The sequence below is a fragment of the Erigeron canadensis genome, chromosome 9, assembly GCF_010389155.1.
Source record: "Erigeron canadensis isolate Cc75 chromosome 9, C_canadensis_v1, whole genome shotgun sequence".
Lineage (NCBI taxonomy): Eukaryota > Viridiplantae > Streptophyta > Magnoliopsida > Asterales > Asteraceae > Erigeron > Erigeron canadensis.
In genome coordinates this window covers 11,527,392-11,550,774 of record NC_057769.1, presented here as the reverse complement: position 1 = coordinate 11,550,774, position 23,383 = coordinate 11,527,392, and the positions used below count along the sequence as shown (strand labels likewise).

The following is a 23,383-nucleotide window of genomic DNA, read 5'->3' as shown; positions in this document are numbered from 1 at the left end:
AAATATTAAGTATGTCCCACAAGAATTTCATGTTACAAGCCTTGTAACCTCACAAGTTGTAAGCACTCTATGTCCCATCCATTTCACAGGGCAATGGGATATGATATAGGGTTGAATGATACCTCCAAGTGCTGGAATCATCATTTGGTACGCTTTGAACCAAAGATGTTTAAGCTTAGATACAATATTGAACCATAGATCTAAATATATATATATATATATATATTGATTGTTCCCATATATATATATATTATATATATAGTGAAATGTTCATTTGAAAACTAAATTTTCTATGAAAACTAAAAAACTAGTCAAAACACACTGTGATCTGAATTTAACACAATGTGTTTTAATTGTGTTTTTATAAAACACAATGTGTTTTTAGAAAACATATTAAAAACACATTGTGTAAATTCAGATCACAATGTGTTTGACAGTTTTCTAGTTTTCACAAAAATTTTAGTTTTCAAATGATCAAAACCTTATATATATATATATATATTTGGTGGTAATGGGTAACATGTTATAAAATGTTTACTACTTTAGTTGAGAAAGTGTACATTCTTTTCTCAGCAGATTCAACAAGTTATGGATGTCTTTTAGCCGTTCCGTTCATATTAAGAATAGGTGAAATGTTAGCTCTTGATCACATTTCAAACTCAATGTTCTAGGTGAAATGTTAGCTCTTGATCACATTTCAAACTCAATGTTCTACGTTTCTGCCGGGATTACTATCTTTGAAATGTTTGTGTACTTGTGTACACTTCAGATACGTTTCATGGAGATTCAAAAAGTTTTGATATACCGATAAAATAAGATTCTATCTTCTCATTTTCTTTATTGTATCCTTGAAGTAACAATTTTGTCTGTAAAGGGTCAATCAAATGAAATTGAAAGCTTTTAAAAAATTATGCTAGCGAGAAGAATGGGCAGAGGAGTCAAAAGATATCTCGTATTCCCTTGTGAAACGCATAAAACCTCCTAAATCTCTATGATTATTTAACGAGATTCTGAATTTAGTAAATATACACGACTTAATAACTATGTATACTTTGGACAAACAAGTGTTTCGGGCCAACCCCTTTTGACCCTTGACGTGACCCAAGAAACTTGACCTGCACATTTTACATCAGAACTGTATCTGATTTTTATACGCCGACGTTGGTTTTACTCTTTGCATTCATGGCGTACATTGCTAAGGTAAGACTAGTGGTTGTCATGGTAGTGGCAACTATAACCTTACTACTTGTGTAGTTATGGGATTACGCAAATACATAGCAATAATGGAGAATGTGTCAAGAAGATAAATGAAATGATAATGGAATTCATGCTTTTTTTAAAAGAACAAAATGGGTTCAATCGCTACCTTGAACAATGCTGTATTTGGTAAGATAATCCAATCCTTTTACTTCAGAATCGTAGGTAATGAACTAACCAGGTTGTTTTGAATACCTGCATCCGAGGTGGCAATTTTCTTGAAATGAGCGATACGAGCATCTGGAAAGCAAGAAACAAGGCGAGGTTTGACAATGTTTGAACGCCACTGGAATTATCCAAAACATCCAATGTCTTGGTTTTCTGTGGTTCAGGTGTCACAAAATATAAGAATATCTCGTGGTATAAATTTAAACTAATGTAAATTGTTGTACAGTTACCGCCGGCGTTTCGCCGGAGTATGTGTAAATAAAAAGTTTACTTTTCAAAAAAAAATAAAAAAAAAAAAAATTTGGAACTGGGGAAAAGAGATTGAGAGTAGCCCAAAGCGTTTTCAGATGCTTATCGCCTCAAAAGCCAACTTTATTTGGATAACTGTAATTATATTTTAGCAATATAGTTTTATAATCTTATTTATCACATTAGCCATTAAAAATCAGTAAAATATCGACAGGTTGTCCCTAACAAATATGACCCATTTGGGCTCATACTACTGCGACCCAACCAACCCAACCTGCTAAATATGCAAGGAGCCTTTTTTTTTTTGTTCATTTTTCTTCTTCCAGGATTAAGTGTTATAATTCAGCCTGCTGTAGTTTAAGATAATACAAAGATGATGTGCCTTTTCAGCTTGTAGGAATTTAATTTAATTAACATAGGATGTTAACGAGATTTTAGGAAAGAGAGTGTGGCACTGTGGCCTGCATTTCATACCCAATCTGTTTTAATTTATGTAAGGATTAGATGATGTAGATATGAAGATTTTCTACTTTTTCATTCTACTTTGGCAAAAGAAAGTGCAGAAATCATAAAAAGCTTTTACATAAGTTTGTACATAGATGACTGTTTCAATTTTGGTTAAATGAAATATAAGCTTGTTACTCATCAAGATCAGGGCTCCATAGCTTGAGGCTCCATGGCTTGAGACGAGATTTGTCACAATTCAGAAAATCCAAATAGCCCTACCCAAAAAACAAACACCCATTAGAATTAACATTGAACGGATAAGAATTTAATTGACAGAAAAGAGAGCTAATACCTGTAGAATACAAGAGGAAGCAAGCATCTGTAGATCGCCTTTTTCTTCACCGGGTAAGTAATTCAACTTTTTGATGAGGAGTTCCGCACTCTGTTAACAAATTATAAACATCAGTATTTACTAAGCAAAATTCAAAATATATAATAGATTTTGGTTCATGCACACCTTAGTTGCGTAATTCGCATCCCAAACGGTAAAGTGAAGATCACCGAAATCATGCCTTTGTTGTAGCGTCTTAGCAAATTGTGCTACCAGTAGAGCCTGACATAAATTAAAAAAACAAAAGTTAGCACAATCACACATGTTCCTTACATCCTAAGCAAAGTTACTAATTAGGTGGTCTGAAATAGTGAAATTATAATATCAAATAGGAATTTACGTTCTCGGTAGGCTTCATGTTATAAGTACGCCACCCAAGCACTAGACCTGATGTATTATGGGAGGAAATCTACATACAAGTTGAAAAACCACATTATTACTTTACAATTCTTGTGTGGAATATTAAATTAAAAAAGGCATAAAAAACTTAATTTATGCACAAAGAAAAAGAAAAGCTAACAAACTTACGAGCTCTCCGATCTCTTTTTGGAGATTGTCATATTCCGAGTTGAAACTCCTACACAATTTAAAAAATTGTCGGCCTTAATATCCGGATGATTAATCAAAAGCCTCAATTTACCTAACATTGAATTGAAACTTCTTGTTAATTTCATCTCCCAACCATGTGAATCTTACTAAACTCACACAATAAAACAAGTAGGGCTTAATAAAAAACTTAAAACCTATTCTCCATCTAATATATAACCCTACCATTGTTAAACTAAAAACATTTCTTCTCCCAAACATCAATGTAATTTTCATACTAAATTCTTCTCTCATGAATTTATCCCTCTTATGCCGGCATCAAAACAATTACTAAGCTAAACATTTTTGGGTTTCCTTGCACTTGATTTCCTATTTTTTAACACCATGGTGGAAACTTCTACACTTCATACAGATTTGATATATTATAAGTATTTCTATGTGTACACTTTAAAAGGGACTTTGGTCGAAAAAAGAACTTCGTGAACACTATACAGCTTTGTTAAGTGAATGTGTCACACATATTGCTACTTCTTCTTGTGGGTATACGGATATGCATTCTGAAAGCTATTATGTGCTTTCAATTAAAGGTAATATAATTATTTAATTAATTGTAAAAAATTAGCACTAATGGAATTAGCATTGGAAGATGGTGTCTCAATGTGCTTTTGTTATATCGAGTTGATATATCCTGATAAATAGCCGTTTTAAGTGGGTCCCGTGTTTTAATTATATCATGATATATGACATTTTGGTGTAAGGGAGATTTTAATCTAAGAAGGGAGTTTAAATGTCTAGGACTAGGTTCAATATATAGGTAACTAGGTGGTTTCAGTTAGAGTAATCATCTATCATATAACCATTAGCAAAATTTTATCTGATTATACACTACGTGAATTTTTATTTTGTCAGTACTCATTAATTATTACTCACCCACGGACAACCACCAGATTGTTACCAAAAAACATATTGTTACCTCAAAGGCTGAGCGATTTGATGGCTTGGATCTGAAACAGAGACCCCTATGCATGTTTTTCCAACGTCCATCCCAAGCAAGGGTCTCTGTTTGAAACCCTCGAGCTTCATTAGGTATTCAAACATCGGATATGGTTTTAGATACTTCATCCTATACAACCATAAACAAATATTAGTCAAGCTTTTCTTCTTTTTTCATTTCCTAAATATAAAGATTTTAGGACAAAAAACGAAAATTACAACAACAAAACAGATTGTATATTAATATCAAATATATTCAACTTTCAAAAACCAAACTTTAATAACTATAACATAACCACAATTAGATACACTAGCTTCACCTACAATATATTTTTAAAACAAGATTTACCATGATAGGATCTTTATAACTCACAAACTATATCCAAAGAAGAAACAAGTAGAAAGATTAAAGGTATCATAAAAAAAGGAGTATAAGATGTTCTTTATCTTTCAAGAACATGAGGATGAATTGATGAACATTCTTGTATAACCTAGTATAGAAAACAAAAGTATAGGATGAAAAGGGAGAAAAAGTGTGTGGGTACGTTTAAGGAAAGTTATCATGAGGCTAAAACAAGGCTATGGGGTATTATGGTTCTAACCTAATGTGTGAACCAATTTTTTTAAAATAGGAAAAAAAAAAAAAAACAAAACTAATCTTAAGGCCAGAGCTAGCTTAATAGTAGTCAAGGATAAGCACCTGCTTTGGGCCCCCATTTTTCTTGGGCCTCCATATTTTGTAGAGTGAGTTTAGTGTTATAGATATTTAGGCTAATATTATTATAAAAATGGAAAAAAATTAAGCGGCTATTGGCATATTGCTATGGCTTTATAAAAAATAAAAGGGGAACTACATGTCTACATGATAAGAAAGGCAGGAGACCAAAATAGATTTCACTTAAGGCAGTGCCTTTCACAGTAGTCAGGTATCCTTTTTTTGCTAACTTTGTTTTATATGTTGATGGCCTAGGGCCCTAGGCCTCCAAAATAGATTTCGCTTAAGGCCCCCTAGATTATTAAGCCGGAACTGTTCATGACTTTAGTGATTACAAAACTAGAGTGGATTTTGGGGGTGTTTCAAAGTTTGATATCTTTTATTATATTAAAGCACAGTTGCTCTAATAACTTATTGACCAATCACAACTTTTGATTACTTAAAGTTGACTTTTGTTTTCAATTTTGACTTTAAATTACACTTTCTTGTTTTCCATCACAAATTTACACTTTTTACCCAATAATTTTAATATAATAAATAAATAAATAATAACTAATATATATCCAATAGAATAATAGCTAATATTTATCCAGTAAAATAACAACTAATATATATCCAATTGAATAATAACCAATATATATCCAATAGTATGTTTTATCATATAAACATAAAATTAATTAATTAGCAATAAATAAAATTTAATGTAAATATATTAACATTTTAAATTGTACTATTATTTAATATTGAAGTGCTTTTTAGTAATTGTAATGATGCATATAAGAAACATAAAGCATGCAAAAATATAATTCATTGTAAGAAAAACATATAACTTGTCATATTTCAATTGAAATATTTAAAATATCTTTAATCTAAAGATAAAATATTATTTCTAATAGTGTAAAATAAGAATGTAATACACCATGTGTAATAATAAAGCAGATAAAATGATAATGACCTGTAATTGAAAATATTTTTAGTAATTGAAATACTTATGATTTTCAAATATTCAAATATCGCTAACTATGTCACAATTTACTAATTTGATGGACATATTATATTTTTTAATATTCAAATATCACTAAGCATGTCACAGTAAACAACTTCGATGAACGTATTTTTGATAAATTTTTCAATATAAAACTCAAAGTGTTGATATAGATCAATTTTTTTATTACTCTGAATAGTATAAAATTTTAAACTATAATAAATCAGCATCTAATACTAATAACGCCGTAAACTCCGTGTATTATACACGGACCTAAAATCTAGTAATAACTATAACAAATATAATTTCACAAAATCTTTTCACTCACAAGTTAATTATATATTTTTTTTAACAAAAAACACATTTTTTGAACAAAAAAAAAACAACAAACACATCTTTATATAAGCTTTTCAAAACTACATTTAGTTGACACAAATTAATACTTCAAAAAACAAAAAGATTTACAGCAAAAGTAAATCACAATTTCGCTACAATAAAAATTTTACAACAAAAATAATCATAATTTCAATACAAATTAACTAAGGCACAAAAAATAAATAAAGGGGAAATATAAAGTAATTTAACTACATGTTCGGTGTAATAATAGCAAATAATGACACCAGCTAGAAGTATTGGTCTTAGATATTTGGTTCATAATCTAGACAACAGATACATGTAGATATTATGTTTTAACAGAATGTGCTAAATGTGTCTTATTTGTAGGTAACATAAAGAATATACCCACACCCTCATACTAACCACCAATACCATGTACTTCAAAAGCAAGAGAGGAATTTATTTTATTGTTTTGAACTTATCAGTTTGGCTTTATAGATAACTTTTATGGCAGATGTATCATAAAAAGTTTAATTGCTTTCAATTGTTTTCTATTGAAATAACAAAACTGATTCTCGAAATCAATTGCCCGAAGTAACATGGATTCTAATGGTAGTGGGGAGATTTACTTGAGTGATGGTTCAATGAAAGGGCATTAAATGAACATCCAAACCTACAATTTTCTATCTATGGAAACTTAACAGCATTAAATAAATCATGTGACATTACGTAATTGTCAAAAAGCAAGGATATTGAGAATTTGACAGTTATATTGCAATCTGAATTTTACTTCACTTACTATGATAGATGAATCTCATGTCACTATGTTCTCAAATTACTTATAAAAAAGAGATAAGGAAAACGTGTGACTCGATAACAAAGTTAATCAGTATAATAGATCTATCCCTTAAACTATAAATCACCCGTTGCCTTTTATCAAAATCTGATGTTTGCCTAAGCTAGGTAGCAGGTCATGGTCTTGTTCAATTAGGGCGAATCTGAATAACTTAGCCCATCGTCCAAATCATGGGTAAAACCATCTGTCACAACTTACAGACCATGAAAAAGGTGGGTAAAGCACCAATAACTCTTTCAGCGACAATATATATATATATATATGTATAAAATAAAAATTTGATCTATGTTATGATTGTATATTAACGAATATCGTGAACTCTACCAGACCCTTAAATCGCAGCAAGAACTTTATAACTTATTATCAACTTACTCGATATATGTAACTTACTGGTTTTATGTGAAACCATAACTTAGTTATTTATGGTAGTTTCATCCCCAAGTATGTTAGCCAAAACTTGTTTCAATGGAGAATTATAATTTTGTAACAATATCTTTAAACTTCTACTTATAATGACACGCAAAATTTTCTATATCAAGAAACAATGATTCTTGGCATTTTGGACTATAACTTTCTCTTAGGCAATTTGTCAAACACCTTACATACATGAAACTTGATGATATCAGAGATACTTCATTTATCTATAAACTTGCCCATAATTTGATGATAATAATCCATACATATAAACAAAATTACAACATCTTGAAAACCATAAAATTAACGAAAATCATAAAGCATTAGTGTAATTATCTAGCACTTCTAGTAATTAATTTCAAAGTTAATCACCAAGTACTGTTACACCAAAAATTCAAAAAAAAAAAATTTCAAAAAAAAAAACACTAAAAATTTCAAAGAAACAACAGATCCTAGGGAGAACCGAATGCAAAACCTTTGCAAGGGAAAGATAATGTAGCCAATTAACTCAAATACACATTCGCATAATTTGGGAAAATTATTTAAAATATATATATATATATATATATATATATATAGAGAGAGAGAGAGAGAGAGAGAGAGAGAGACGATACCTGAGATTTTGGGCGGCAAGAAGTGAGGCGAAATTCCTTTGAAGATTGTTTGATGGTGAAAGTGAAGTGGGATGCAGGTTGAAAACAAAGGAGTAAAACCCTATTATTTACCGATGAAGAGGTTAACAGCTGAATGGTTTTGACCTAACTTGTTAACGGTTGAAGTTAAAGACGGTCGATAACTTAAAAAATACCAAAATTATAAATTTAACTTTTTTAATATTTAAGTTAAAATAAATTTAATTTTTTCGATACCTTTTTTCCCCATCATCCCTATAATTCAAAATCATAAAAGGATGTGTGTAATGGATCCTTAATAGTTAATACAACTACCCCATTTTGCCTAGTTCCTTTTCTCTTTACAAAAAACAAAATATGATAAACTCAAGAAATCATACAAACCATTTATATAGCGAATAAGAAAAAAAATGAAATCTATGTAAAGTGAAGATTTTAATAACAGAAAAACTAAACTCACACTTTTTGCATCAATTAAATAACGAGAATACAGAAGAAAAGATGTATGTGAACGTAAGGAAAAAAAATCACGCATGTTATTATTTAAAATCATGGCTAGAATATTAGAATTAACGTACATGTGTTGCCCAAAACCGTTCCAACTAATCCAAGACCATCGTAAGCAAAAACCGACCCAAAAGCTGTCCGGGATAACTCTGATGGGCCTCGATCGGCTTTTTTGGTGTAAATCGGTTTAACAAGATGTGAGTTTACAATTTATAGCCATGTTTTGCAGCTTTACAGCCAAGACCAACAAATGTACAAAATATGTTTAAAAAGAAACTATGTACTTCAATGAAGGATCAGAAATTTGATTGACTCAAACTCGATTTGGAAAAACTCGGAGGTCATGAGGAGGCAAGTCACGGGTTTATAGAAACTCGAAGGTCATGAGTTCAAATCTCATATATATCCCTTAAATTATTGTATCACACTAGCATTGTCCCCGCGCGATGTGGCGGCGGTTTGGTGACGACGACGATTGGCGGTAGTGACGGTGGCCGTGGTGGTGTTGTTCATGGTGGGTGCAACTCTGTAAGTAATTTGTGTAAATGTAATTGATGTAAAGTGATAGTAGATATAATTTAAAAGATAAAGGATTAATGATGTAAATTAATTTATAAAGGGTAAAATGATAATTTTTCATCTGACACTTTTATGAGAGAGAAAGTGATAATAATTATAAGATAGTATAGATAATTTACTGTTCTAATGTTAATCGCACCAATCGATGGTGGGGCTGTTTATAGGTTGGTTATCTATTTTTGTATTACTAGGTAGCTAGTATGATATGATATCGAATATTTAGTTTAACGTTATCTTAGAAAAAGAGTAAGTAAAATAAAAAATGTTGTGATCATGAAGCCTGCAAGAATGTTAATGGCACCTTATGGCTTGTTTTTTGATATTCCCTTTTGTCACCTTGTACCATATAACATAAAATCAGAACTAAGACCTCCTAACAAGCAGTCGAATTCTAATATTAATGGAACTCCAAATTCTCTTTTCACTCCTGATTTTCAGTATTGCCTTCTTCTATTTGTTCAGTAAACGTAGAAGCTCAGGCAACGAAAACCTTCCTCCACAACCATGGAAGCTCCCTTTCCTTGGACACTTGCATCACCTCGTAGGAGATCTCCCACATCGAGCTCTGGGAAACTTAGCCCAAAAATTGGGACCAATTGTTCATCTAAAGCTCGGTGAAGTCTCTGCTGTTGTAATCTCATCTTCTGTTTTGGCTAAAGAAATCATGAAAACCCATGATCTCTCGTTTGTAAACAGGCCCAAGATCCTTAGTGCCGAAATAGTTGGATATAACTATACAGACATCGCCTTTGCACCTTACGGCGAGTACTGGAGACAAATGCGTAAAATATGCATTGTTGAGTTACTAAGTGCCAAAAAAGTCCGGTCTTTTGAATCTGTTCGTGATGAAGAGTCTTGGAATCTCATTGAATCCATTGGCAGTTTAGGCAAAACTACATGTAAGTGAATTAAGCCCATTTTTAGTAATTCTCGTGTAACTATAGTTAGTATATATTAACCAATCTATCTGGAAGACAAGCATTACTAATTTTTATAATGGTAAAATTTCTAGCTTTGCCCCCGTACGGGTCAGAAACAATCAATCTTAGTGAGAAGATTTTCTCGATGGTGAATGCTATCGCAGTTAGAGTTTCGATTGGAAGCAAATGTAAGGATCAGGAAAAACTTGTTGCACTGATTAAAGAGATAATATCTTTGTCTGGTGGTTTTGATGTGTCGGATTTGTTTCCTTCTGTCAAAGTTCTGCATCTAATTACCGGCATGAGAAACAAGTTGACTAAGATACACAACCAGATTGATAAGATTTTAGACGGCATCATCTTGGAGCATCAACAACGTAGTGCAACTAGATTGAATGACCAAAATGAAGACCTTCTTGATGTTCTATTGAGGTTCAAAGATGATGGTGGACTTCAATTCCCACTGACTTCTGATAATGTGAAAGCTGTCCTGGTGGTTAGTGTTAAATTATTGCCAAATATTGTTGGTCTACTTTTTTTTTTTTTAATATATTCTTTAAGTGAGCATAAGCATGAATGTTGGTTTCAAATTGAAAAAATCTCTTGCTGCTAATGATGTCACAAAAGATAAAATGATCGATAATGGTTGTTTTTGTTTTATCTTCAATGACCTAGAAAATTTTGACACAGGATATGTTTGTAGCGGGAACAGATACTTCATCGGTGACCATAGAGTGGGCAATGTTAGAACTGATGAAAAATCCAAGGGTAATGAAGAAAGCACAAGCCGAACTCAGGAAAGTAGTTAAGGGAAAGAAAAAGATCTATGAGTCGGATATTCAAGAAGTTGCCTACTTGAAATTTGTGATTCAAGAAACCTTAAGGTTGCACCCTCCTCTTCCATTGTTAGTTCCTCGAGAGAGTCGAGAGAAGTGTGACATTGGTGGATACCACATACCCGCCAAGACAAAAGTTATTATTAACGCATGGAAAATAGGATGTGATGCAGAATGCTGGATTGACCCAGGAAGTTTCAATCCAGAACGATTTGGTGAGACTTCAGTTAACTTAGTCGGGACAGATTTTGAATTTCTCCCGTTTGGGGCTGGAAGAAGAATATGCCCAGGCATGACTTTGGGGTTAGCCAATATCGAGCTTCCTCTTGCTAGGCTACTTTACCACTACAATTGGGAACTCCCTAGTGGTGTAAGACCCGAAGATCTTGATACAAGTGAGACTTTTGGAGCCACTCTTAATCTAAAACAAACCTTGCATTTAGTTCCAATTGCTTGCAACACATATTAATGAGCAACATCATGTGTGTAGATCTTATGTCATTATCTCTACCCATGTTTCTCTTTTAGTTTTCTAATGTAAGATTATATGTGACACTTTTAATGTTATAGGTCGTTCGATCTGATATAAAAATATTGTAATATCTTTTCCATTTTTATGTTTTAACTTTTGACAATGTATTTTTCAGTAAATGCTTTAAGCTATATTTAATATATTAGATGGACCTTTCATGTATATATATTTTACATTGAGAGTGAATTGAGTGGGTTTGGAAACATGTGGATGATGGATCTTGTGGAGTAACAGATCAAAATGGGCTGTCATAAAGGGGGATGATGGGGTTAATAGCCGAGTAAAAACTGGATGATTTTGAGGACCAAAGGGAACTCCTGTAATATGTAATAATCATTAATAACTCCTTCCAATTCGCTTAGATGGTAATTAGAGTTGCAAACCATTGGAAAAGGGATGAAAATGGGTGATCAACCACACTTAAAGTAAGGTCTTTGCACACCCGTCCACATCGAATCACATCCATTTCTGATTTGGACCTAAAACTATGGACTTGCACACTGGATATAAAATAATGGGTGGAGCCCCATTCCACCAACATGAGTATTATGGTAGAGTTGAGCATAGTGTGTATTTTCATGGTGGTCGGGTGTGATTTCCTTAGGATTGCGTGTAGACTAATCTCAGTGGTATCTTCCGGGGCAGATTCATTTGCTTTGTTGTCCACTTCCAACATCTTGAACGTTCCCGTATTGCAGTGATGACCCGGACCATATCTGTCACCACACAGAAAGCACTCTCCCTTCAAGAAATCAGATTGTTTTCCAGCATCAGTAGTTCATTTAGGAGTTTTTTTGTTTCTTTGCGGGTTAAAAGTTGAGGATGAGTAGGAAGAATTGGAAATTCAAGTTGGTTTTTTTTTTTTCTGGGCAGGAGTGTTGCAGTTTGGTTTTAAGTGTATGTTTGATGCTACATAAGTACTCATCCGGGTTTTGAAACTCAGGCGGTTCGAAGTTCTTACGTAAATCACTCTTCAGTTCTTCCCAATAAGTCCGTTCCTCTTTCGTAGGTAACCAGGAGTAGAGTTAGAGCCTAGAGGGTATGGTATTCTTCTCCAAGTGCATTGCAGCCACATCAAGCTTTTCTTCATCACTAGTGTTGTAAAATCGAGTTTTTTTTTTCTTTTGCTTCAAGATAGAACCCCGTGTTTGCTGATATAAATCATTTACTTCTGCAAATAAAAGATAATAATAATAATAACATCAGTTCATATCTTAGAGATGTTTGTGGAAGTTATTTTCTTTATCTTTAATAGTTTTTGATTCTGAACTCAGATGAGGCCATGTTATGCGAAGTTAGATTTGATGGTCCTCGCTGTATACACATTCTAGGCGCTGACAAAAACCAACGGGTTGCTCTGTGCATCTTTACTACACCTGCCTGATTTTCTGATGTTGTCAGGCCAAGATTCTTATCTGTGTCTAGTTATCTCAAAAATAAGATATCTCCTATGGTTGGTCATATTTTGTTTGTCACAGTTTAGGTAACATATTTGATTCACTGCAAAGTTTACTATTAGACCACTAATTTTAACATATTTATACCATGTGTATATGCACTGAATCCGATTCATTTAAGTTTATTGTTAAAGTAGCTTATATCATTTCATTGCTTACTCGATTATATCAAAATATAGGCTAAAGAAAAAGAAAAGAGACGCAATTTTTAGCAAAACTTAAACAGGCGTTGTGGATATTGTATAGATGGGTTATGTAGTACTAACACACGAATGATCCTGTGTTAAACTTCGTTTCAGTTTTGCACATTCACTAGCTTTTGGTACCAAGTACAGTATTTGTTTTGTTCATTTGACCCTGATTATAAAACTTGCCAATATAACTTCATAATCTTGCATGCCCTGCATTGCAGATCAAATAAAACATCTAAAAATGTGAATCCCTCAAAGTTTTCAGTTGTCATTCCACTTATCGTAGTCATATAGTGAATCTCTCTTATATCATGCTTATAATAATTGTTGATGTCAAAGCCTATGGATAATATATTTAAGCTCCGCGCCTCCGCTACAACACTTGGGTAATAATATTGTTAGTGGCCTGCTATTAATTAGAAGTCGCTAACTCCCCCAGGAAAGTGGGTCTGTCCGATTTCCAAAGATCACATCCAGCCCAGGCCCAACATAATTGGGCTCACATGATCCAACCCTTTTCTTTATTTTTGTGGCATATACATGCTGGATTGTATTAGGCATCTTATGCCCTTGCATTTAGATACTCCATTTTGTCACCTTGTTCCATACAAAATGAGAAGACAGACCTTATCTTTAAGCTTAATGGAACTCCAAATCCACTTTTCTCTCTTGATTCTCTGTCTTGCCATCTTCTTTTTGTTTACTAAGCGTAGAAGCTCAGGCAACGAAAACCTTCCACCACAACCATGGAAGCTCCCTTTCCTTGGACACTTGCATCACCTCACAGTCGGAGATCTCCCACATCGTGCTCTTGGAAACTTAGCCCAAAAACTGGGACCACTTTTTCATCTAAAGCTCGGTGAAGTCTCTGTTGTGGTAGTCTCATCACCTCTTTTGGCTAAGGAAGTCTTGAAAACCCATGATATCTCTTTTGCAAATAGGCCAAAGATCCTTAGTGCTGAAATCATTGGATATAACTATACAGACATTGCTTTTGCACCTTATGGCGAGTACTGGAGACAAATGCGTAAAATATGCATTGTGGAGCTTCTAAGTGCCAAAAAAGTCCGGTCTTTTGAGTCTATTCGTGTTGAAGAGTCTTGGAATCTCATAGAATCCATTGGCGTCAGGGGCAAAACTACATGTAAGCCAGTTAACAACTGTTTTCTTTTTAGTAATTCTAGTGTAACCCCATGTATCTGGTATACAAACATTAATTTTTATTCCAATAAAATTTCTAGATGGGTCAGAAACAATCAACCTTAGTGAGAAGATTTTCTCGATGGTGAATTCGATTGCAGTTAGAGTTTCGGTTGGAAGCAAATGCAAGGATCAAGAAAAGCTTATTGCACTGACTAAAGAGATAATGTCTTTGTCGAGTGGTTTTGATGTATCGAATTTGTTTCCTTCTGTCAAAGTTCTGCATCTGCTTACCGGCATGAGAAATAAATTGACAAAGATACACAAGCAAATTGATAAGATCTTAAACGACATCATCTCAGACCATCAACAACGTACTGGATTGAGCGGCCAAAATGAAGACCTTCTTGATGTTCTATTGAGGCTCAAAGATGATGGTGGGCTTCACATTCCATTGACTTCTGATAATGTCAAAGCTGTCCTAGTGGTTAGTTTTAACTTATTACCACAATCTGTTCATCTATGTTTTATTTTGTTGGTTTCAAATGAAAACAATAACCATCTCTTGCTGCTAATGATGTCACAAAAGATAAATGATCTATAATGGTTGATTTATAACTTGAAAATGTTGACACAGGATATGTTTGTAGCGGGAACAGATACTTCGTCGGTGACAATAGAATGGGCAATGTTAGAACTAATGAAAAATCCAAGGGTAATGAAGAAAGCACAAGCCGAGCTCAGGCAAGCAGTTAAGGGAAACGAAAAGATCTATGAGTCAGATATTCAAGAACTTGACTACTTGAAACTTGTGATTAAAGAAACCTTAAGGTTGCACCCTCCTTTTCCATTTTTAATTCCTAGAGAGAGTCAAGAGAAGTGTGAGATTGGTGGATACCATATACCTGCGAATACAAGAGTTATTATCAATGCGTGGAAAATAGGATGTGATCCCGAATGCTGGATTGATCCAGAAATTTTCAATCCAGAAAGATTTGGTGAGACTTCAGTTAACTTAACCGGAAGTGATTTTGAATTTCTCCCGTTTGGCTCGGGAAGAAGAATATGCCCAGGCATGACTTTAGGGTTAGCCAATATCGAGCTTCCTCTTGCCAGGCTACTTTACCACTTCAATTGGGAACTTCCGAGTGGAGTAAGACCCCAAGATCTTGATTCAAGTGAGACTTTTGGACTCACTCTTAATCTAAAACACAACCTACATTTAGTTCCAATTGCTTGTAACACAGATTAATGGCCAACATTATGTGTGTAGATTTGATTTTAATATATCTTTATCCTTGTTTCTCCTTTAGTTTTCATATGTATGAATAAATGTGACACTTTCGAACTTGTATGTAGATTTCATACAACTTGTTGTAGATTCTAATCTTTTTTATGTTTTAACTTTTGTCAATGTATTTCCAATAATTGGTTTAGTTTAATGTGATAGATGTACCTTTTATGTATAGTATGTATATAAATCGTGAGTGAAAGATATACTCATGTTATCAAACAACTACTATCCTTCATCGTCTACCTGGCATATGAGGTGGGAGTGGTTACCAACTTACCATACCATGATGTTCAGGGTAGGATCGATGTTGGGGGTCATCTTGGTTGAGATGTTGTTGGAGACGAATTTAAAAAGCAGGCTACTTATGAACGAAGGATATAGATTTTTTAAACACGTACACTAAAGCCATTCAATTTTGTATGGTTTTAGATAGTTTTTTTTACTTTAGGGTTCTGAATATGTTGTTAATTAAATGTGTGTTTATGGTTTTTGTGCAAAGTTCTCTATGATCATAGTTCTCATTTTTAGTCTTCTGCAATAAGTGATACCCTAGAATCAATGAGTAACAAAATGTGTTGCTGATGGACCCGGAGTTTGGCAAAACAATAAGAATTTTCTGAAATTCCGAGGGTTGCGCCATACTAAGCTTTAGTCCCCCGCACTGATGCTGGTTTTAGCAGGTCGCACATCATTCTAATGTGCCACACTTAGCTTACAGTAGTCATTGGGTTCTGCTTTGATGTATAGTGCTCATGCTTCTTTCTTTTTTTTCTTTTTTCTGCGATTTATCTATTTTACTGCTGACATGTATACAAGTCTAGGCTTCCGGTGCGCGATGTCCTTAACAATATGGATATAGACTTACATTGTACTCTATGCCCTTGCTGCTGTGAGGAAATTGAGACAGTTGAGCATTGCTTCATTAAATGCAAATTTGTTAAAGAGTTATGGAATAAAGTGTTTGCGTGGTGGGGATTGGATTCTTGCAATTCTAGATCAATAGATGAGTTAATCATGCATGAGGGAGGGGGACCTTCACAAAGGATAAGAAACTTGTGTGGAGAATGTGCATATGGTCTACCTTTTATGTGATCTGGAGCAACAGAAACACCAAGGTGTTTCAGGCGAATGAAGGTTCTATTCCGGATTTAATTAAAGAAATTCAAGTTCGGACTTACGGCTGGTTTACGGCTAGAGAAAAATCTGTAAGAAAGTCGTGGATCGAGTGGTTAAAACCACACTAAGTTTTCTGCTGACCGATGGTGTTATTGCTGTTGGCCACTGACATTGGTTCTGTCGTTGCTGTGATTTTGTGTTCAGAGATTAACTTCATCAATATAAACTTATTTTGTCATGTAAAAGTATTGGTCTATCTTCATGCTCAGCTTCAACCAACAATGGGACCAGATTGATCATGTTGTCTTAGTTGGTTTGTCATTTTGTGAAATGAAGAGTAATTGATGTGGGCATGGTGGTGGTTTCCTGCAGTAGTCATACGCCTCTAGTCTTGGTAGTTATATGTAATTTTCGTTGACTTTATTTCTTTTGGTTTTGTCAAACCCCTTATTACATCTTGTAACATGGGGTACTCTTTTGGGTGTTGTTTAGTGACTTGAACTGTAGGATGGAACATTGTACAAGTTTATTTTGGTAATATATGTTGTCTGCATTTTCCAAAAAAAAAAAAAAGTCTTGGAAGACAGTACTACAAGCTTGGTAAACATATATTGGGTAGTTGTAGACTTGTAGGCATATCCCGAGGCATCTGTGATGGGACACACCATTACATTTACATCATTATGGATTAAATGGATTCATTCGTACAGGTAGAAATTTTTGGGAAGTCGTGTTCAGAATGGTGCTAGTTGGGCTTGGCACAAGATAATTCAGCTTCGGGGGAATATACGGCAGCATATCTGGGCCAAACTAGGAGATGGGACCGGTACCTCTATTTGGTTTTGATAAATGGACTGATTTAAGCCCTGTTGGATCCTTGTTATCATCTCCTAGGCAGATAAGCCAAGCAGGTTACTCCTTCCAAACAAGGGTGACTGAAGTATGTTGTAACGGGAAAGTTGATTGAAGACGTGAAAGCAGCTACAAATTATGTTTCTTGATGTATGATCATGAATGAAGATCTCTCATGAAGACGAACAAATTATGTTTCTTTGCGACTAATTTGTGGGGCTTGGTTTCTTATTTTACTTCTCTTGGATATTAATATATCCGGTTTACACATGTATGGCATGTCATATATGTGAACTAATGTGACAATCAATCCCATATATGTGCACTAATGTGACAATCAGTATTCAGTCACATTACTTAAACTCTACTGTTTTGGGTGTTGTTATAAAATTCATCTTTTACCCCAAAAAAAACATAAAATAAAATCTCCAGACTACAATGATACGATAAAAGAACATATAAGATATAATTTTAACCCTTTACAAATAAGGTACTTCTGTAATTAACACCTTTCTCAGACGATATCCAAGAGTTTTCTATGGAAATCGCGGGCTATTGAGCTCATCTTCTTCCCTGTTTCTTCTGCTATGTTCTTCAGCGATGACATATCCTGCTGAAACTAGAAAAAAAAAATAGAAATTTGAATTGATCTCATTTTATGAGATTCGTAGCCAGGGCCTGGTACCAAGGTATATGCCCCAAAGTGGTCCAATTTTCCCAGAATTATAAAACGGTTCGAGCAATTTCCAGTACTTCACTTTATAAGACTTACTATTATATTAAAGAGAAATGATTAATCCTCCTAACTAAATGGCCTAAAAAACCTCCTAGCAATGAGATTGTTACATTTGTCAAAATCAAAGGATACGATTAGGAGAGAGATTTAGTGGAGAACACTTTTCAAGTAGTTTTGGTATTAGAAGGATTTTTAGGAGGATCAATCATTTTCTGTTATTCAAGAAGAAAGTGTGCATCCCACATTTAAAAAAACAGAATCATGAAAATACCGGGAAGGATAGCCGGTTGATGAGGTCGCTTGCATTGAGATCAAGGTTAGAATCCAAGTCACTACCAAAGAGATCGGCGCTTGAAATGGCTGCAGATCCCTAGAAGACCATAAAAAGAAAACGTTCCAGTCATGATACAAACAAACATAAAAAAGGGCCAGGCATACAATGCTAACCACAACCCCCCTAGCCCAGCCATATTGTCATCTCTATAGAAAGATACAAAAACAGGAATTGTGTTTTTAAGTAGCAGATGGGAATAAACACATATGATCTGTGACCCGTATAAGTCCATATTACAAGTTTAAAAATCGTTCATATATCTACAAGTAACCAGAAAGAAGCTAGTGACATTGAATTTAAAAGTAGAAAAGAAGATGGGTCATGTAACATTTGAAGCATATCAAAAGTACCGAGTAAGAAACAATACGTACTGAATACTTTAGCAAGGAGACTTGACCATCAAGATCAGCTTTGTTCTGGTCCCCAAAGAATTGTGCCGAGGAAATAGATTTAGCATTAGAGAACTTTTTCCTTGCTTCATCTGTTTCCTGTACCTGAACAAGCAATGGCCTCGTAAGCAAACTAAGGGGGGAAGGCTACATCCAGGAAAGAAACTAAAGAAATGCACAAAGCCAATCATAAATGACATGTGGCGATGGGAATGTGAAGAAGGAAAAAATTCAGACAATCAATATTGTTCCAGTTTTAGTACAAATCACACAGAAACTGAAGAAGGAACTACTACAGAGTGCAAAATAATAGAAGTAGAAGTTAGGTTGCCAGTACATATATGATTAATAAAATGTCATCAGAGTAAATAGACTTGCTGATACTAGCTTTCATTCCAGTTAGTAACAGATCTCAACAATCTGAACAAATATACAAATCAATGTAGGAAAAAAAAAAAGTGAAAATCAGACAAACCAAAAGATATTTTCCATACATATAGGAATAATCTAGAATCCAGATTTACTTGTACTGCGATTGAGATCACTTCACGTGTGAATATTGAATAATGGATAGCAGTGGCAATAAGTCAAGAACATATAATCGTGTTCATCAAGAAAATTAGTTTGGTCAGTGTCTAACTGGATAGCATGTGCAACTACCAAATAGAATAATGGGCATCAGACCCAAAATGTGCAATCATTATAATCATTCTATGAGCCACAGTAATAGTACAGCAATACAGCTCTTATAGAGTGTCAAAGTCATTACAGATCATCCTATAACCATTTCATGCAAAATATTAATGAAGTTTCGATTATCTGGACTTTTGACGAAGTAGTCTTCTTTGAGAAACCACTGTCCATTCCATAATCTACAAAGGAACTATATGACTTAGGAGGCGCAACATGACTACGTGTATTCATCCCTCCAGAACTAGTCTCCTCATCTACATACTCAAAGCGAGAAATGCGAGGTGCCGCAGCCGATGCCAGCATGCTACTTACTGAGGTGGATCCTTGTACAACAGGTTCCTCAGGCGTCTGATCATATAGACTTTCACTAGTCTGCATAAAAATGTAGATTTAAAAAAACCAGAAAACTGAAACTGGATATCGAAAGTAAATTATAAAAGATTAAGCATTCAGTTTAGTATGATACTTTGGTGCTAAGCTTTCTCGCACCAAGACCCCCAGTCTTTCCAGGCTTTTTTGAACCAATAGGCTTTCTGAGAGTGCTGTACGAATTGATGGGGCTTAAACAGTAGCAGAGCCATTGGTGTCGGGTATTGCAGAAGAGATCTCATTTGGTATTTCAACTGCATTAAAGTCAGAAAGTTCATTATCAACTCTGGCAGGAACAGATGATGATGCATTGTTAATAACATCTTCCGCAGAACTTTTGGCAACTTCTTTTGAAAGTATCTGTTTATATAACTCAGCAGCTCTTGAGGTGTATTTGGCTTCAATTTTCCCTCCATCAGTCCACCCATGTTGCTTGAAGAAGACCTGAGCACGATTGTTGCCCCCAAAGCTCATCATCTTTAACTGCTCCGGTGTCCATGAATCCAGATTGGTTGACCTAAAAAGTCGAGAACATAATGGGTAAAAAGGAAGAAAAATAAAACTTACAATGAAAACATAACAATATTAGTTCCCGGCCACAATATTTTAGTCAATTCAAAGGCCGAAAATATATATCCTGTTTTACTGCATAAGAACATCTATTGCTTGCAACTTTGTGAGCTTTTCAATGAAGCTTAGAACTTGTTAAAACTGATATTGTAATTGCAAGCGAAATTGACCTGTGTTTGGAAAAGCTACACAAAGTTTGGCCTGATTATCGAACCCACCCTCAGAACTGACTATTTAAAAGAATCCTGTTTTGTGGGAGACCCCTGTTTAGAGAGGATTTCTAAAGTAAAATGATCAACATAACCCCGTACTTCATTTGATTACAAGTGTTTGAAATGGACACAAGACCAAACTGCATTTAGTTGGTTAATGGAATAATGAACATCTAGTAGAAATCTTTTCTAATGTAAGAAGTGCAAATACAATTAATCTAGCGTTAATGCAACATTCACCAGCTAAAATTAACTCGGCTGCAATTAACATATAACCAAAACGGTATCAAGGTAGCACCTCCACATTGGCATCATTCATACCATGATGTAGACGCATCATGCATAAAAAACATTCTACCAGATTCATTTTGAACTGAATAACTTTTAGGGTTTTAACATGTCCCAGTATATCATGCAACAATCGATATCTGAATGCAACAGTCAATTATTTTGTTGAAATTGGGTCTTTGAAACACAGATGGAACTTTTAGAATTGAAGAAAAACACTTCAGCAAGGTTTAAACTTAAGATTCCATGGTCTAACTTGACTAGGGTCGAAAATTCTGATGCGGAGTTTGAGAACTTATAACTAGAAAGAGCAATTTAAATAACATGGAGCAATACATGTTCCCTTGATTCAATAAGTTTCTAGATTCACATTTATATACTCAGTTATACACAAGTCGAATTGCCCCTTATCATACCAACACATTTATCCATCATAAATTAAATCCATCCCACCACTTAAAAGCAACACCCTTTCCCATCCGAAATCTTTCCACTATCCAATACCGCATTACGAAAAAAACTACTTAAGACCCTAGATCAATTCATCATCGCATTGATTTCCTAACTTCATCGTTATATCTCTACTCAAATGTGATATGCCATAACTTACAACTACATTAAAGTTCCTACCAAACTTAAGTTCAAACTACAGTAAAGTTCGTTTACAAACAAAAAAAAATCAATATAATATATATATATATATATATATATATATATACCTAACAAAGCTGACATGAACACCGAGACTACGATGCGTAGCAGAACAATCAATACACAAAAATATCCCGTAAGTCACAGATGCCCAAGTAGGGTTCCTCGCCTTACAATCAAAACACATCTGATACACATTTATACATACACAATTAGATATAAAATCAGATCATTTCAATAAAATCAAATAGCGTTTGGTTTTGATGTATAGATATAGAAATTATTATACATGCATTCCTTATTCTCTGATTTGGATTTGAGATTCCGGAAAACAGCGTCTTTGTTGTTGTAAGTATCAGAAGCCATTTTTGACTTGCCTGAGGAGATAGCTGAATATGAGATTTTTAAGAACTATATTTACTTCTCAAGAGAATAACATTTTTGGGATTTTTAAGACAGAGATATATTAGGGTCGGTTTGGAAAGGGAATTTTTATAGGGTTTTGGGGTTTTTGTGGCTTATCTATATTATAGGAATGGCAACGGGCCGGATATAGGCCGGGTTTATACAATCCCGGATCCGATTACCATTCCGCATCTGATATCTGGACCTACACCCGACGGGTCCCCGTTTATTTATTAACTGAAGGGTAACGCGTTTCCTCACGGGTGATCGGGGATCTGTTAAAACTTTTTTTTAAAATTATTTTTCCTTTCTATTGGTTTACTCTTGTGTTATTGGGAACATTAAATATAAGGTATGTGTAACCATAATCAAAACTTACTGTTTTTTGTGTATGCTTCAAATAGACATTACTTATCTATACTATATTATAAAAAGAATAGCCCTTTTCATTTTTGGTAATGTTGAAAATATGTAATATTTTCACTTAACACCCCTTAAAATATTTTCGTATACACTATCCTCTTAACATTAATGATTAAATTACATTGTCAGTCCTTTATCATTTAAAATATGTCCATTAACCTTTAACATCAATTATATACACAACTCACCGTCGCTCCACCACCAACCGTCGTCCATCCATCACACCGTCGCCGTCACGACCACCGCCGCATAGCGCGGGTACCATGCTAGTCTAAAGAAATTTACATTCATCTCGTCACTCATTTTCTAAATGAATGAAAGGGAAAGTCGATGGAATTTTGGTGTTGAAGTTATTAGAAGTAAATATGGTAACCACATGTTTCAAGCTTAAAAATGATTTTCCCTGATCAACCAAGTATTAAGCTCTAATTAGGAAGATTTTAAAAGGATATGATAAATTAAATAAGTATATTGATTTGCTCTAATTAGTAATGTGATGACACCACGATCGATGAATGTAGTTTTTAAACGTTTTAGTTTTGCTATACAAAAAGGAGTGGTGGTAACGCTTGTTGCCCGTTTGCCTTTTATTTATATAAAATATTATATCTATCAATGAAATTCGTATGATAATCCATTTGCTCAAAGGAATTTTATTATTAGAACACATAAAATGAATGTTAAATGACTTTTATGTCTTCTGTCATGAAAACTAAGGACTGGTTGGGGGGTTCGGGGGGTAGGGAATGAGAAAGGGAATGATTAAACATGTTTGGTTGTATAAAGCAAAGCTAGTCAATACTTAAAAATGGAGAATGGAGCATTACCCGATAAATTGAGGGGTAAGGTAATCATTTCTTACAAATCTCTTCTTCTCCCTTCCTTTCTCTGTCCAGCCCT

At 34.2% G+C, this 23,383-nt stretch overlaps 4 protein-coding genes across 5 annotated transcripts; 2 read left to right on the top strand and 2 right to left on the bottom strand.

Annotated features, from left to right (window-relative positions):
- Positions 1 to 2,154: 2,154 nt before the first annotated feature.
- LOC122582901 (putative pre-16S rRNA nuclease) lies at positions 2,155 to 8,139 on the bottom strand. 2 transcript variants are annotated; one of them, XM_043755329.1, is made up of 7 exons: positions 7,972 to 8,139; positions 4,032 to 4,181; positions 3,041 to 3,089; positions 2,853 to 2,921; positions 2,639 to 2,734; positions 2,474 to 2,563; positions 2,155 to 2,396 (listed from the first exon to the last, which is right to left on the bottom strand). In XM_043755329.1, exons 2-7 carry the CDS (start codon positions 4,178 to 4,180, stop codon positions 2,313 to 2,315), a joined length of 537 nt encoding a protein of 178 aa, XP_043611264.1. In that variant the 5' UTR covers position 4,181; positions 7,972 to 8,139; the 3' UTR covers positions 2,155 to 2,312. The 2 variants fall into 2 exon arrangements, with proteins under 2 accessions (XP_043611264.1, XP_043611265.1); XM_043755330.1 differs by lacking the exon at positions 7,972 to 8,139 and adding an exon at positions 4,401 to 4,452.
- A 1,336-nt stretch (positions 8,140 to 9,475) lies between these two features.
- Positions 9,476 to 11,300, top strand: LOC122583205 (germacrene A hydroxylase-like). Its single transcript, XM_043755631.1, has 3 exons — positions 9,476 to 9,962; positions 10,088 to 10,491; positions 10,686 to 11,300. Exons 1-3 carry the CDS (start codon positions 9,476 to 9,478, stop codon positions 11,298 to 11,300), a joined length of 1,506 nt encoding a protein of 501 aa, XP_043611566.1.
- Positions 11,301 to 13,625: 2,325 nt separating this feature from the next.
- Positions 13,626 to 15,509, top strand: LOC122582360 (germacrene A hydroxylase-like). The gene is made up of 3 exons (XM_043754738.1): positions 13,626 to 14,155; positions 14,253 to 14,638; positions 14,789 to 15,509. The coding sequence occupies exons 1-3, from the start codon at positions 13,654 to 13,656 to the stop codon at positions 15,401 to 15,403; spliced, it is 1,503 nt and encodes a 500-aa protein (XP_043610673.1). The 5' UTR covers positions 13,626 to 13,653; the 3' UTR covers positions 15,404 to 15,509.
- A 2,346-nt stretch (positions 15,510 to 17,855) lies between these two features.
- On the bottom strand, positions 17,856 to 22,319 carry LOC122583204 (probable ADP-ribosylation factor GTPase-activating protein AGD9). Its single transcript, XM_043755630.1, is given in 8 exon segments — positions 17,856 to 18,032; positions 18,421 to 18,519; positions 18,855 to 19,019; positions 19,653 to 19,937; positions 20,032 to 20,109; positions 20,112 to 20,451; positions 21,724 to 21,841; positions 21,952 to 22,319. Coding segments are annotated over 8 exon segments (1,260 nt in total). The 5' UTR covers positions 22,022 to 22,319; the 3' UTR covers positions 17,856 to 17,927.
- Positions 22,320 to 23,383: the final 1,064 nt, after the last annotated feature.